The sequence below is a fragment of the Lithobates pipiens genome, unplaced genomic scaffold (assembly GCF_037356315.1).
Source record: "Lithobates pipiens isolate NorthernLeopardFrog02 unplaced genomic scaffold, aLitPip1_a1.2 Scaffold_13, whole genome shotgun sequence".
In the NCBI taxonomy this organism is placed as follows: Eukaryota; Metazoa; Chordata; class Amphibia; order Anura; family Ranidae; genus Lithobates; species Lithobates pipiens.
The window spans coordinates 446,994,694-447,011,311 of NW_027507718.1; the positions used below are offsets into that span (position 1 = coordinate 446,994,694).

Sequence of the window (16,618 nt, forward strand, 5' to 3'; positions counted from 1 at the left end):
AACTAGCAATGCTACTGATCGCGCAGGCAGCACGACACTGCAGGAAGGGAGCCTCGGGCAGTCCGCCCATATTTCCGCCCCTCTTAAACAGCTGCCTGGGTCCCATGAACCCACCAGGACCCATGGTAGGGCTCGGCCTAAGTTACACAGACCACAGGTTGCATGGAGTAAGAATAACTTTACATGTCAACGAACAGATAACGTATACTACTGTTCAACTGAAAAAAACAGTTACCTCTGCTCGAACTGGTCTGTTAACACATAGATTGCGGAGGTCTGGTTCTCATGGCTGGAGTGTGTGCTCCCAAGGAATCAATCCATAAAAGAAATTAGCTGGCAACCTGGTGCTTTCCAAGTTGCAAATTTTTTGAAGATTCAACACAGCACAATATTCACAAAGCTGAGTATATTGCAGCACAAGTTTGTCAAAGACTCCCCACTTAAGTCTGGGATATGTTGCACCAAGCAAGAGAGAAGGCCTAAAGAACTGGTGTAAGGAATGTGAAAGCTACCACACCAAAGTCTCATCCAAGCTGGAACTTTGGCAATTCTTATCCTCTTGAGGGTTGCTAGAGAAATGCTACTGTACTAGACAAAAACGAACATCCTTAAAATTTATACCACATTAAAGCTGAGCATTTCAGACTCCGCGTAGAATGAAAAAAAAAATATGTATAACCAGACTACCCCCTCAAAAAGAAATCTGCAGATTCAGTGGTGCACAGAACTTCAGTTACATGCTAGCCCCTGCAAAATTTGAGCTCTATACCACCTCCACATTGCAGTGAGGCCACCCATCACATTAAAGGACCAATAGGGAGGCAGGTAAAGGGCAGGGTCAAGTTAACCTTTTACAGGAAAAGTCAAGGGTCAGATTTTGTCTGAATTACTGGTTTTTGGACAGATCTATTTTAACTTGGACATGCTTGGGGAACAGCTATTCCGCTATCCCTATCCCCTTACAATCATAAACAGGGCACATAGAGGTATTATACACTTGAAAAGTGGAAAACTCCTATAAAATGTTACATTCTATGCACTCCCATCATAAAAGCCAGTACATAAAAACAAATACATCCCTTTATTTTTTACAGGGTGTAGAAAAACAGCAAGGAATTTCAGCTTTTTTGGGAAATAAAAAGTCTTCAATAATGCAGTATAAAAATACTATTATCTTTTATTTCTCACCAACAACAGTCTCAAAATTCTTAAGCTTTTACTATGCAGTAACAAAAAAAGAAAATAAAAAAAAGAAAAGAAAACATTTTCTAGTCCTTAATGATCACCCTGTGTAGAAATCCATCAAAGTGCGCTCTACACTGATGTCATGTCTGCTTCATAGGAGCTGGGATGTTGGCTGAAGCTTGCTCCAGGTAAGCAAGTGGTCCCTGGGTCATCTCATTTGTCTTCTTTTGGCCACCATTAATGTCTTCCAGAACCTGCTGCCAGGTGCGGAGTTTAGTTAGGTGCTTCTGGATGAGTCCTTCCTTTCTCTGTAGCTCACTTCTCAGTTCTGTCACATCCTGCCATTAAAAAAAAAAAAAAAGAAAAAAAAGGGATGGGTTTTAAGACGAAGTTATTCAGTGCTGAAAACATCATTGTAGAATTTGAAAATATATACTGTAATATGTGTGTGCACCTTTAAAATAAATACTAAAAGTCAAGTAAAATATCTGTAATAATAATTACATATATTCTTGGTGCTAAAATAGATTTTAAATGATCAGACTTGAGTGTGTCTATACTGATGTCTCTCCTCCTGATGTCCATGCCTACAGACAGAGGTGAAGACTGGAGTTGGCTTATCAGATAGAGTTGATTTACAGTGATCATCGGGGGTCTCATTATAGAAAATTATATCAGGCAATGGGATGCAGGAATTGTCCAATCGCTAGCAGGACTTTTGCATGCAAGCATTTGATCATGTGAGAACTTCTTTTTTTAACATATAAATCAATCAGAATGTAAAAGCACCTTGATGAAGTTGAAAAATAAAACCAGAGGCTAATGGAAAGGATTTCAGCGGCATTTCAAATATAAGTAGAATTAACCTGAAAGTGTGCTCAAATGGCCAACCCCTCACACACACACACAAATTACTGCCTAAGAAAGTAAGAGACATCTGTAGCATAAAACAAAACCGTGTGGCTTTGACTAACGTTGAATAATGTCCTTGCTATAGGTGTAGGCCATTTACATATCTTATGAAGCCCGACTGGAAATCTCCCAGGATGTTGCTAATGAGGCCCAGCTCTTACTTTCCACCTCCGCTATCACAGGAGTTAGCTTTCAAATGCCGAGCTCAGAGCTACTGCATCAGAGGAGAGAAAGATCAACTATGAACCACAGGGACTGCACCGCATTCCGGTTTAACGCAAAACTGATGCAATGCATTCATTATCACACCAAAGTAGTGCATGCCCTGATTTTGGAACCACACAGCAATCCGATTGCATGGTACTTTTGTACATGTGATCCAGTGCAGGCAAACGCACTGCATTTGCAACTTTCATTTGGGGCATCGTTAGGATGGAACTGACATTCACTGCAGATTGCAAGGGCAGTGCAATCTGAATGCAGTGTGGGAAATGCTGCGATTTCCTGCACCACAGTGTGAATCTAGGCTCAGAGAAAGAGCTCACTCAGAGTTTTATAGTCAGGCTTCATGAGACATATAAATGGCCTACACCTATAGCAAGGGCATTATTCAACTTTGTTCAGAACTGCAGTTTGTTTTCATCTACAGACACCTTAGGAAGTTTTTTTGATAAAATGTGAACTGTGCCTTTAATCACTTGTGGAGCACCCACCCGCAACGTACTGCGGACGGGCAGCTGCACAGGCTGTGATTGTACACAGCAGGGGCCTGTCAGCAAGTCCCAGTCAATGATTCATGGTTGAGAGACAGAGACAGAGATAGATAGATAGATAGATAGTTATTATATATACACACACACACCATAGTTTGTAGACACTAACTCATGTAAACTAATCAATATACACTTATTGTTTTTTTTCTATCAAAAGACATGTAGCAGAATACATTTTGGCCAACATTTGTGAAGAAATTAGATTTTTTTTTAAAAACACATTCTTTTGAATAATGTTTTATAGCAAATTATATATATACATATACATACATACATACACACACACATATATACATAGATAGATATAGAGAGATGATATATAGATTATCTCTCTATATATATATATATATATATATATATATATATATATATATATATATATATATATATATATATATATATATATATATATATATATATATATATTTTTTTTTTAAATGTTTGTCTTTTTGTGTATATCACAAAAAATAAAAAGTAAAACACAGTGGTGATGAAATATCGCCAAAAGAAAGCTCTATGTGTGAAAAACAAAATTATATACGTTTTGTTTGGGTACAGTGTTGCATGACCAAGCAATTACCAGTTAAAAGTAGCGCAGTGCCGGATAGCAAAAAATGTCCTGGTCGTGAAGGGGGGGTAAAATCTTCCAGAGCCCAATGATTAAAGTATATGTTTAACCTAAGAATGAACTTCTCTCATTTACTATTTCTTGTCTGTCAAACATACCATTGAAAGTGTTGTAGTCTAAAGCCTCGTACACACAGTATGATTGTTGGACAACCAAGCGTCTGATTTTTGTCAAAAGGGCGTGTGCCAGGATCTTGTCTTGCATACATACTAACATTACACAATTGCTGTGCCACAAACGTAGTGACATACTACAAGGAATTTCAGCTCTTGAGCGACACCCTTTGGGCCCCTTCTGCCAATTTTGTGTTTGGTGAGCATCGATTCCGAGCATGTGCGTTTGTACTTTCGACTTTTGTGTGACAGATTTGTGTACTGACCATCCGAAAATAAGATGTCAAGCCGCTGTCCGCCTAAAATTTACTAGCCTGTCATCCAACATTAGTTGGTCAAAAATTTAACAATTGTCAAAGAGGAGTATACTAACAATAAGATTTTAGGACAACAGTATGTCAGACAATCCCCTGCCAACAATTGTACCGTGTCTACGAGGCTTAAATTAGTGCTCCCAGCTTATTTCTCATTTGCCCCCAATAGACACAGGGTAACTTAGACAAAAGAGGTGCATAGGGAGCTGAAACAAGGGTTTCCCAACCTCTCCAAGGGATTCTGGGTTCCACAGACCACCCAAAGTGACTCACACCGAACTTCACACCAACGGGGAAATACAGCTTTATGAACTTCTTCCTCCCCCCTCCGCCTTTTAATTTTTTTTTGAGAAGGGGGCAGATACCTACCTCTGGCATGTACAAGCTCCCACTTTCAGTCAACTCACCACAGCGATCCACCAGAAGTTCTCTCTCCCACCTGCAACCTTCTGAGACACGTCACAGGTCCCAGAAGGCTGAGAGACGGCTCACAAAGCATAGCGCTGAGAACTCTAGCAACAGTGAAAAAAAAAAATAGGATTTTTGTACACACTGCAAAATCCTTTTCTCTGAAGTTCATTGACAGAAATGAGCTCATCTTGACCTTAGGGACATCTCCAAGCAGTGTCAAAGAAACAAAGGGGTGGGAACAGCAAACAATAACTCCACCCATAACAACCAGAGCTCCTCGACGGAGGAGTTGCAACCTTAAACAGCCGTCTGCAAAATCTTGTGGCCGAAGCAAGCATCCGCTCACATCAACCTTGTAAAATTTAGTGAAAGTGTGAACGGATGACCAGGTCGCCACCTTACACACCTGGGAAATGGACGCTTGATGTCGGAAAGCCCAAGAGGCACCAATTGCCCTGGTAGAAGTGGTGGGGGGCACCCGTCCCCTTATGGCATTAGCCTGAACTACAATCTGTCTGATCCACCCAGAGATGGTGGTCGATGAGACCGCCAGTCCTTTCTTCGGACCAGCCACCGATACAAACAGCGAGTCCGACCCCTGAAAAAGGAGCTGTAGCAGACAGATACACCCGCAGAGCCTGGGCCATGTCCAAGGAATGCAAAACCACATCTTTGGGGTGTGTTGGCCGAGGAAATAAGGACAGAAGCACAATGTCCTCATTTAGATGAAAGGCCTAAACAACCTTTGGAAGAAACGAAGGCTGCTGACGCAGCAACGCCTTATCCTTGTGGAGGATCATGTAGGGAGACAAGGCTGCCAACTCAGAACCCCACCCCGGCAGATGTAATGGCCACTAGAAAGACTACTTTCTGAGAAAGTGTCAATAAGGGAATCTCCAATGTTTTCAAACTGTGGTTTCTGAAGCACAGAGAGCACAAGATTCAAATCCCATGGAGGTAGCGGTGGTCGAACCGGAGGGGGCCACATGTCGAACCCCCTGAACAAACGTACTCACCAATGAATGAGTCGTCAAGGGACACTGAAAAAAATAAAAAAAATTAAAAAAAAAGGACAGTCAAAGCCAATATCTGCCCATTAATGGTGCTTAATGCAAGTTTATGATCCACTCCTCGCTGCAAAAACAGCAGGATCCTAGAAACTGAATATGTACATGGAAGACACCCAATCTCCTCACACATGGAGATGTAGGCCTTCCACATACGATGATAAATCTTCAGAGAAGATGACTTACATGCCCTCAGCATAGTGGAGATTACCAAATCTGACAGACCTCAGTCCCTTAGCACCTGGCTTTCAACAGCCATGCCAGTAAAGCCAGTGACGGTAAAGCAGGATTAAGTATTGGACCTTGCAACAGAAGGTCCTCTCGCATCAGCAGTCGCCAACGAACATCTGCCACCATACGTACTATGTCAGCCTACCACGGGCGCCGAGGCCAATCAATTATCGGAATCCCCTCGGCCTCCACTCTGCGAAGCAGACGTGGTAGAACTTTGAGTGGGGAAAAAGCATAAATCAGTCAATAATGCCCCCATGGAGCCACCAATGCGTCCGCTCATGGATCCTGTGACCTGGCCACAAACCTCTGTACCTTCTGATTGAGTCAAGAAGCCAGGAGATCCACATCTGGCATGCCCCACCTTAGGCAAAGGAGCCAAAATACATCCGGATGTAGCAACCACCCCCCTTGGTCCAGCATCTGACGACTTAGGTAGTCGGCTTGCCAGAATGTACACAGCCGACAGAGTCGGCACGCCTCGCTCTGCTCACCACAGAATGTGAGCGACCTCCATTGCTGCAGCCAAGCTCCTTGTTCCTCTTTGATGGTTGACATACACAACCGCCGTGGCGTTGTCCAACTGGATCCTGACCGGACGTCACTGCAGCCACTGTGCCCGAAGTTCCAGCACATTGATCGGCAGGTGAGATTCTTCCTGGGTCTACCGACCCTGGGCTGACTGTACGCCCCAATCGGTCAGGCTGGCATCCATTGTGATCACCGTTCAATGAAGAGGAAAGAACGACTTCCCGACTTCCCGAACCGAAGAGCCGGCGACATCAGCCACCAGAGCATGGAGTCTGACTAGCTGGCTCACTCGAATTTGACAATCCAGGGACAACGGAGATTTGTCTCGTTTTGACAGGATCTCCTTTTGCAAGACTTGTGTGGAATTGAGCATACGGTACCGCCTCGAAAGTGACTACCATGAGACCCAGGACTTGCATGCAAAAACGCAGCGACGACCACCTGCGAGACACCAACAACTTTGCAGCTTGAAGAGTCTGCAGCTTGTCTGAAGGAAGAAAGGCTCTCGCCTCCGAGGAGTCCAGAAGCAGGCCCAGGTACTCCAGGTGATGAGTGGGCAACAACACAGACTTCTGTAGGTTCAGTATCCACCTTTATGTAGTAACAGATTTGTTCGCAGGCTTGTTTAGCTTGCAAAACCAGGGACGCTTTTGCCCCTCAGCAGGCACCTCGACGGACTGGAAACGATAACCTGCCGACCCGTGCGGACAAAAATAAAATAAAAAAAATCGGCTTCTGAGCGGAAAAGAAGGGCCCTTGCCTACAGCGTGGCTCCTTCCCTTTTCTGGAATGTGGGAGCAATGTACTCTTACCCCTAGTAACATTCTTAATAATGTCATCCAGCGAGGCTCCAAATAGCCTTTCTCCCTGGAAAGGCAAGTCCGCCAGGGCTCTCTTAGATGCCTGGTAAGCAGACCAGCATTTCAGCCAAATCAGGCGACGTAGCACTACTGCTGATACTGAGGCTCTAGAGAGCAAGGGGGCCGTATTTAAGGCCGCATCACAGACATACTTAAGGCCCTGCACCAACTGGTCCGCCAGCTCCACGCAGACCGGGGAAGCCTTTTGCTTCTCAAATTCACAGTGCAACAATTTAGCCCATTCAGTATGCATCTGCGACACCAGGGCCGCAATGCTGACCCCACCACCGTAAACATGGACCAGGCAACCGCTTAGACCCTTCTGATGGCAGGGTCTTTGAAAGCAGGAGCCCCTTCCACGGGAATCGTGGTTACCTCATTTAACCTGGATACCGGAGTTCAACATTCAGAGGAGGAGATGTCCATTTCTTCAGGAGACCCTCCTCAAAGGGGTAACGCACCGCCATGTGTTTCGGTTTTCCCCACTACTAAAGGTAAGTTATCAAAATAAGTTGGGTAAGGAAACACCTTAGCCATGCGGGCCGGCTTGTGGGACTCGAAAAGGACCGACACCTCTGTAGATGCCCCTGCCATATCCTCCATTTTTAGGGTATGCCGCTCCACTGTAATAAGTGCTCCTACAAGTGCCTTTTCCTGCGCTGACCCGGACACGGAGTCATCCTCACTGTGTGAATGGTCCTGTTCCGCATCCTCTGACACATCAGAACAGGGGCTGCACAGCGGGGCCGAGCCTGAATCAGAGCATTCCCCAAAAGATGGTGGGGGGAGGGGGCGTTTTTTTACTACTCTTGCACCCGCACGCCACTTCCACCCTGGTAACAAAGGCCTCCAGGACCACTAACAGAGCCTCCATAGGCACCGCAGGGGAGCGCGCTGCGGCCTCCCCACGTCACACACACCTCACTGTGGCCCAGAAACAGGGAAGAGGATGAGAGGACCCCCAACACGCAGCATAGCCCCCTGCCAGGACCCAGGGCGCCCCCGGAGGAACCCCGGCCAGGTACGCGCACCGTACCCCCATGTGCCCGGTCACACAGTGGCCCATAGTATGGGGAGGAGGGAAGAGACAGGGAGAGAAGAAACAGAGTGAGACCCCCCCATAGTCAACCTCCCAGGGAATGCCCAGCTGCTCCATCCTGCCGAGGCAGGTGGAACCATACTTACCTCTCCTGCAGGGACTACTGGACGCATTCCACAGACAGACCCATCACCCGAGCAGTACGGGGTGGCTGCCGGCCACGGTACACAGACACAGACAGCAGTAGCCCGGTCATATGTGTTTCCCCCGGAGCATATAGCTCACCAGCCACCCCTGGATTAGACGGGGCATGTCGTGGCCGACCCAGCACGTAGCTAGGGTCTGCTCGCGCTCGATGGCCAGGCTGGGGAGACTAGCAGGATCTATATTATCCAGCCTGTCATCCAGCCTGTCACCCAGCCCGGCTGTTGATAGTAGATCACAGGAATCAAAAATGCAGAAAAAGGAAAAAATTCCCAGGACCAATGGTCTTCACAAGGAGCCAGGTCCTTCTCCTATACTAGGCAGAAAGAAACTGAGCCGCTGGATGCAGTGTGAGGGGTTATAGCCAGTAGGACCGCCCCCTGGGCGAGACTGTGCAAGTGTTGCTGTTTTTAACACTTTCTGCTTAGTCCTCTCCTAAAGGGGCGATATAACCCTAAGGTCAAGATGAGCTGCTGTGTCCGTCAATGAACGATAGAGAAAGCTGTTTGGGTGAGCATGAAGAAGCAAACCGATTTTTTCCCCTAGAAATTCTCCACTTTGCATCCTTCACATAAATTTAAAAAAATATATATATTTTTACCTCTTTAATAACTTGTTCTGGCTTTTGTACAGACAGTTGTAATCTTTTTTGCAGGAAAAAACATTCTGTTTGCCTGGCAACATCCAGGAACTTCTGAATGCATTGATCAACACCTGGAAGAAAAAAAAATAGTAATCCACTTTTTTACAAATGGCACTAACAGCTTTACATACACTTACAATTTAAAAGTAGAAGGAAATGTCAATTATCAAACTCACATTTAAGTATTCCCTCTTGTATTCCCCTCATGGCCATGTATGCCTTTAAGATAAACTGCTGTGTAAATACCATTTTTTTTTTTTGGATGTACATGTGATCACAAAGCTCCAGGTCCTCTATGTATTGGAGAGGCCGATAAATTGAATAGATCAGTGAAGTTGTCCACTGGCATTCACTAGTCTGTCCATTGTCGAGGAGGAGATAAAGTCTTCTCCCACCAGCTGCAGGAGCTGCGCCAGCAGAGGACCTGAAGCTTTGCAGGTACACGAGCACATATAAAAAACACTGAAAAGTGGGAACTTTGAATTACCTGTAAAATCCATCTTGCAGGACAGTACAGAAAACAGGATTAATAGTCATAGACCATGGGTTATATGCCACTGCTTTAGGTGAGTGGACACTGGCAAAGCTTTCCTGGGAAATCAACCCAAAAAATACTCTGCTGACACAAGCTTTCTTTGAGGCTTTGGTTCAGATCAGAAGGGTAATATCACCCATGAGTGTGTTATGCGGAGGCCTGCACCCGTTTATGGATTACTGAGCCTTAGAGGTTGTTATGGAAGACGATGTCTGTGCAGTCACAGATACCAGCAGTCTCCATATTGCTCTGAGCCACTTCAGAGAAACAGTCCTTCTAGTGCACTTGAGGACATACAAAGGGATACAGACAAAGCAGAGTTTCCTTTCAAGATTATTAAAGACCATTAAACCAAAAGACGTGATCAGAACCTGAGGGGTTGTTTCCTATCACCTGGTGGTGAAGGTGGTGGTTGTATATCACTGAATTTCATTACTAGGTGCTACGTATTGAAGCAGTGTTTAAGGAAGGATCCTATATGTATTATAATTGTGTGGGACATTTTCACCGGATTTATCACTTATCACCATTGTGTGCTATATATTTTCTATGTTATTATTAGCTTGTATGCTAATGGAAGTTTGTATTTATACAATATCATTTTTTATTTATGTACAAGTGGAATTAGCGCACTATTCATGTAATTGTTTAAGCCCTGGAATTTAGCTGTCTGAGCCACCTAAGGTGAAAAAGGAAGCAGGACCACTCCCAGCAATCCTCAGGTCTGTAGCAAGTAATTACCACAGAAGGGAAGATGGATTGTGTCCTGTACTGCATTCCAAGAAACTGATGTTAGCGGTAAGTCAAAGAACACATTTTCTTGATCATACAGGACACAGGGAGATTCATAGATTACTGGGATGTCCCTGAGCAATACCAAAGAGGGGAGGGTTAAATAAAAATCAGCCAACATGCACCTCACAACAAAAACAAATGGGGTCCTGAAGCAAATTGGAAAGCAGCTTGAAGCACTCTGTGACCAAATCATCTGAGGCTTGAGGCTGAATTCACACCTGAGCATTTTCAACTCGTAAAACACCCAACAAGCAAATTCCCATTCATTTCAATGGCACTTGTTCACATCTGAGCGTTTTGTCACCTGAAGCAAAAAGCCTGAAGCTCAAAAAAGCACATGAGCTTCTTTTTAGGCGTTTTTCTGCTTTTTACATTGGTGAACCCTTGACCAGTACAAAATCACAACAAAAATCGCGGTAAAAATGCACAACTTTCTGCCTGAAAAAAATACGCTCAGGTGTGAATGGCTCTGGAGAACTTGGTACACAGAAATTTTCATTATTCCAAGCAAAAGAGCCTTGGCCTTTTCCAAACAGGCCAGACATCCTGTCACAAGGCCCCTTTTCTTGGTCATACAGTACAGAACACAGTCATATTCAGAGATGACTGGCTAGGTAATAGGCAAGTATCTTCGGGAGATTGGACACAGACAAAAAAAAAAAAAAAACGCGACGAGAATACCCATATAAAAAATCTCCTATTCCCAGCATTCCTCAGTTCTTCGTTAATGTCTTTAGATGTTGAATGTGTCCTCTCAGTGCATTTTAGTAGTTGCAATCACCAAATTTCTTCAATAAAGTTCCCTTGCTGTGTTGCGGCCACAGTGGCACCTTTCAGAATTGGCAGATTATTATCTCATTGTGATCTCTGCGATTGGTCACAGTGATCACATGGTGCAGGGCCAATCACAGCAGACCTGTACCATTTGATAGCTGTAGCCACAACGATCACAATAGTACACAATGGCACATGAATAGAAGAGCCCTCCACCGATGTGTTGTCACCACTGGAGGCTGCACCCACCTTCACCAGTCTTTCTTCCAGGTCCGTGAACACCGGCTGTGTGACTGGCCGGAACCGTATGACGTCACTCCCTCACATGCGTGCGGGAGCCTCTGGTCATGGATGGCCTTTCCTTCGGAGCACATTCGTAGATTACTTTACCGGCTGCATATACAGTAATAATCTCCTAAACGGTGCACGTTTAGGAGATAATTACAGTATCTATCAGAAAGCATGTAATGAAGCTTACCTATAGGTACAATTCATCTACATAAATTTGCAACCACTTTAACTGCGCCCAGTCCACATTTAAGAGTGTACGCCTGCAAATGTTTGTGCTAAAATGTACATTGTTTAGTGTACATGCACACTATTGGCCCGAAATACCAAAAAAATGCTGGGCAACAAAGTTTGCCTACATCTTAGCAAACTTTATACGTGTGCATGAGCCTATATTCTTCTTAATGGCTCTTACCAGTACGAATCTCTTCCTGATCGGTCCCATTCACATAGTCCTGGCTCACAAGAGAAGCAAAGCAGGCCTGAAAGAAGAAACATACATTAAAGGAGGTGAAAAAAAAACTGAAGTTTAACTTGCCACTATACTCTCAACTTCAACATAACCCCAGACCCTTGCACCAACTATACCTCTAAAACTATTCAAGACAAACACTTACCTCAATACTTAAAACGATCACTCCCTTAAAGTGACTGTAAAGGCTCGTTTTTTTTTTAACAAACATGCCTAAACTTACCTGCTCTGAGCAAGGGTTTTGCATAGAGTGGCCCCCGATTCTCCTTTCCTGGGGTCCCCCGGCAGCGTTATTGGCTCCTCCGCCATTCCTTGTAAGGGAAACAGGCAGTGGAGCCTTACGGCTTCACTGCCCGTTTCCTACTGCGCATGCGCGAGTCACGCAGCGCTTTGTTGAATGGGACGCGCTGTGTTCTGGAACACACAGTTCCCAGAACACAGCGCGACCCATTACCCAGAAGACGCCGCACGGAGGAGAGAAGAAAGAAGATCTCCGCGGAGGAGGAAGAGGAAGATTAGGATTATGTGCCTAGCAACAGGCACTTCTGGTAGGTAAAAAAAAAAAAAAAAAAATTTTCATTTTTTTTTTTTTTTTTTTTAGATTTTTTTGTAATTTTTCATATTTTTTTTTTTTCAGGGTGGCCCTCCACTTTAAGGAGCATAAATGTGGAGACATTGGTTCTCCCGCATTTGGCACCACAGAAGAGGAGTCATCCACGGTCAACTGAGGGAATTCGTCTTCTCCCGCCCCTAGTTCCTCCGTTTGAGGGTCCTGGGCAATGATAGAGAACCTGTGCGATTAAAGTCGCTAAACTTTTTTTTTTTTAGACCCATCATGGCTGAGGGAATTAAAAACCTTTGGTAAAATACGCAGGGGCTGCAGTGTTGAAAATAATTGTAAACATTTCATGCCCCTGACGCTTACTCTAACCATTCACTCCTTCTCAGGGGAGGATGCCATGTAGAGATGGGAAGGCTTAACCCCCCTTCTGACCTTAGCCCGCTGCACAAAGCAGAGGTACCATCAGAAGAAATCGCATGCACTGCTTGAGCAATAGTTCAGCTTCAACACTGCTATTAAGGCTCAGCCTGGTGCAGCAGTAAATGTGTCAGAGGGTTTTTAAAAAAAAAAAAAAAAAAAACAACCTTAAATGCCACTTTTGCTCATGTCCCTCCATAGTTGCACAGAAAACACATGGAGGTATCTAAAAAAACACAAAAAAAAAAAACCTGCCGCGATGGACACAAACCCCCTGCCCACAGAGAAGCAGTAAAACATCCAATCTACAGCTCAACTCTATGATGAATGAAGCGGGAAGAGAAGAGGATTTCACCCTTCCAGTTCTGCATTTACCTGGCTGGTGCTCAACCAAGATCAGTTTTATTGGCTGTCTTGGTGGGCATAGGAGGGATCAGGGGTCCAATAGACTACGGATCTCTCCATAAAGAGGACCCGTCACTGCCCAAGCTATCACAAGGGATATTGTCACAAAAACATCAGCGTGAGAGAAATAATTCCAGTGGAACTGGTAACCTGTAAAGCGTCACCTACAGATGATTGCGTGTCGTAGTTTGTCTCCATTTCCCAGGCATGTGAAATTTTTAATTTTGACATATATGGTATTTACTCGACACAACCTCATTTTTTATATTTTACCAAAAATTAGGTATTGTATTGTGCACAAACATTCACTTAACCACTTGCCGTCCGCCAGCTGCTGAATTTTAAAATATGGACACTCACCTGTCCAGGGCACCCGTGATGTCGGCACCCGAAGCCGATCTGTCGCTCGGCTCTCTGGTGCTGCTGCCGCCATCTTCAGTAAGGGAATCAGGAACTGAAGCCTTGTAGTTTCACTTCATGGTTACCTACTGTACATGCGCGAGTCGCGCTGCGCAATCCGGAGGGTCCATGCTGTCTCTGGGACCCGTGTGTTTCCCAGCAGAAAGCGGGGGGGGGGGGGGGTTATAGAACGGGAAGAGGCGTAGACTCCAGCAAGTCTATGCCCGGAAGTGGGTGCAAATACCTGTATACACCCCCTCCCCCCCGAAAGGTACCAAATGTGACAACGGGGGGGGGGGGGGGGGTCCGAAAAGCAGAGGCTCCATTTTTGTGTGAACATCCGCTTTAAGTCTATTTTTTTCTGAAAATTTGCATTTAAAAAAGGTTGCGACATTAAATAATTACAACAACCGCCATTTTATTCTCCAGGGTCTCTGCTTTGAAAATATATCATGTTTGGGGGTTCCAAGTCACTTTTTTAGCAAAAAAAAAAAAAGATGCTGGATTTTAACCATCTGTCCACCGTCAAATGACAGCTGGGCATCACATGGTTAAAGAGCCGCGGCTCTTTACACAAATTGGGGTTGCGCCGTGTCCTAGCAACGTGGTGCGGCCGTTTTGGGAAGCCTTCATATGACGTCCACCCAGAATGAGAGCCGCACCACGTTGCTAGGACACGGTGCAACCCCGATCTGTGTAAAAAGCTGTGGCCCTTTAACCATGTGATTGGCTGTGTCCAATAACAGCCGGTCGCATGTAAACACAGAGATGCTGGTAATCAGCGCTCCTTGCCTCACGCTGATAGAATGTGAGGAGAGCCGATCACAGGGGACAGCTAGGTATGTAAAACGGGGCAGATTACAATCAAGTGCCCACCAGTGCCAGCAATCAGTGTTGCCCATCAATGCCCACCTATCAGTGCCCATAAGTGCAGCACATTTGTGCCGCCTCATCAGCGCCCATCGGTGAGGGAGAAACATTACTGACAGAAACTAAGAAAAACTTTTTTTTCAAAATCGTTTGGGGTTTTTTTTTTTTGGAAGAAAAAATAAAAAACCCAGGAGGGATTTAATACCACCACAAGAAAGCTCTATTAGTGTGAAGAAAATGATAAGTTCACATGGTTACAGTGTAGCATGACCGCACAACTGTCAAAGTGTGACAGCACTGCATGCTGAAAATGGCCTGGGCAGGAAGGGGGGGGGGGTAAAAGTGCCTGGTATTGATGTAGTTAACATGTGAGAAAAATGTCAGAAGTGACCCAGAAGACAAGCGGTCTGTGTTTTATAGATCACAGCAGACACACAGGCTGGAGAGGTCCCCGCACACTGTCTCAGGTATTGAGTATCCCATACATACAGAGGTGCCTGTACTCATCCCTCCACCATACCTCAAATGAGGACTCCAGCTCGTCCACCAGCGTGCTGTTCCCGGGGTTCTTCGCCCCAGGCGGGGTGGACAGGAGCCCGGAGGCGCCCCCCGGCTGCATAGGCGGAGGGGGACCGGGCGGCTGACCGGAGAACATTCCGCTCAGGGAGGACGCCATGACAGCTAGGTGGAGGTACAAGCTTACTGCAGACACAAAATCGCCCGGAAGTCACCCACCATCTTGACTGAGGGCAAAACAACAGACACTATTATGCAGAAGCCATCTTTACTCCGGGTTCTTTTTCCCAAGTGGTGACATCATATAAAAGCGCCGAGCAGATCCGAGTTTAGAAGTGTATGTCATGTGACAGCGAGTCATGTGACGTACAGGTTTGAGTTCCATTATTTTATTGCTGTGTGATGAACTTACTATTCCCATTCTTGTTATCTGTGAAAAGGCTCTGTACTCTGATCCTGTGAGATAGGAGGCAAAACAAGCAGAGCTGCTGCAGCAGAGCAGGTATCTTGGATAAATTCACCCCTTACATGCTGAGTGGTCAGCAGGGCACATGGGCTGGATTAAAGTGGTTGTAAACCTGTTTAACCACTTAAGCCGGGTACCATTTTGCTGGCCAAAGACCAGAGCACTTTTTGCAATTTTGGCACTGCGTCGCATTAACTAACAATTGTACAGTCATGCAACGTGGCTCCTAAACAAAACTGATGTCCCTTTTTCCCCCCCACAAATATAGCGTTCTTTTGGTGGTATTTGATCACCTCTGCGGTTTTTATTTTTTGCGCTATAAACAAAAAATAGCGACAATTTTGAAAAAAAACGCATTATTTTTTGCTATTATAAATATCCCCAAAAATATATAAAAAATATATATATATATATATGTTTTCCCTCAATTTAGGCTGATACGTATTCTACATATTTTTGGTTAAAAAACACCCCGCAATAAACGTTTATTGACTGGTTTGCGCAAAAGTTATAGTGTCTACAAAATAGAGGATAGTTTTATGGGATTTCTATAAATTTTTTTCCTTTACTAGTAATGGCAGCAATTTATTTATTTATTTTTCGTGATGGCGACATTCTGGCGGACACGTCTGACAATTTTGGTGCTATTTTGGGACCATTCACATTTATACAGCGATCAGTGTGATTAAAATTGCATTGATTACTGTGTAAATGTGACTGGCAGTGAAGGGGTTAACACTAGGTGGCGCTGTAGGGGTTGTGTCCCAGGGATGTGTTCTAACTGTAGGAGGGATGGGCTAGCTGTGACACATCACTGATCACCGCTCCCGATCACAGGCAGCTATGATCAGTGATAGGGATGAGCTCAGGCGTGTTCGCATGGTCCACGTGCAGAGCCCGCCAGGAAGTCGGCGCAGCGCTGCGTTACTCACAGGCAGTGAGACATTTCCCGATCTCTGCAGCCGCGCATCGGGGCAATGTCTCCCTGCCTGTGATTAGCACTGCACCGACTTCCTGGCGGGCTCCCCACGTGGCTCATGCGAACACACCTGAGCTCATCCTTAATCAGTGACACTGTCATTAGGCAGAACGGGGAGATGCTTGTTTACATTAGCATCTCCCCGTTCTTCCTCTCCGTGAAACAATCGCGGGTACCCCCGCGGACATCGAGTCCACAGGACCCACGACCCAACTTACGGAGGTTCCCA

The 16,618-nt window shown here is 45.2% G+C and overlaps 1 protein-coding gene across 1 annotated transcript; it reads right to left on the reverse strand.

The window, feature by feature from the left end:
• Positions 1–1,152: 1,152 nt before the first annotated feature.
• Positions 1,153–15,203, reverse strand: MED28 (mediator complex subunit 28). The gene is made up of 4 exons (XM_077477730.1): positions 14,949–15,203; positions 11,719–11,785; positions 8,870–8,982; positions 1,153–1,523 (listed from the first exon to the last, which is right to left on the reverse strand). Exons 1-4 carry the CDS (start codon positions 15,102–15,104, stop codon positions 1,326–1,328), a joined length of 534 nt encoding a protein of 177 aa, XP_077333856.1. The 5' UTR covers positions 15,105–15,203; the 3' UTR covers positions 1,153–1,325.
• Positions 15,204–16,618: the final 1,415 nt, after the last annotated feature.

Excerpts from the sequence above, each read along its gene's own strand:
- MED28 (XM_077477730.1), bottom strand. The coding sequence starts at position 15,104 with ATGGCGTCCTCCCTGAGCGGAATGTTCTCCGGTCAGCCGCCCGGTCCC. Across the intron at positions 11,786-14,948 it reads AGCTGGAGTCCTCATTTGAG|GCCTGCTTTGCTTCTCTTGT; the intron begins GTATGGTGGAGG and ends TTCTTCTTTCAG. Across the intron at positions 1,524-8,869 it reads CAGAACAAGTTATTAAAGAG|GATGTGACAGAACTGAGAAG; the intron begins GTAAAAATATAT and ends TTTTAATGGCAG.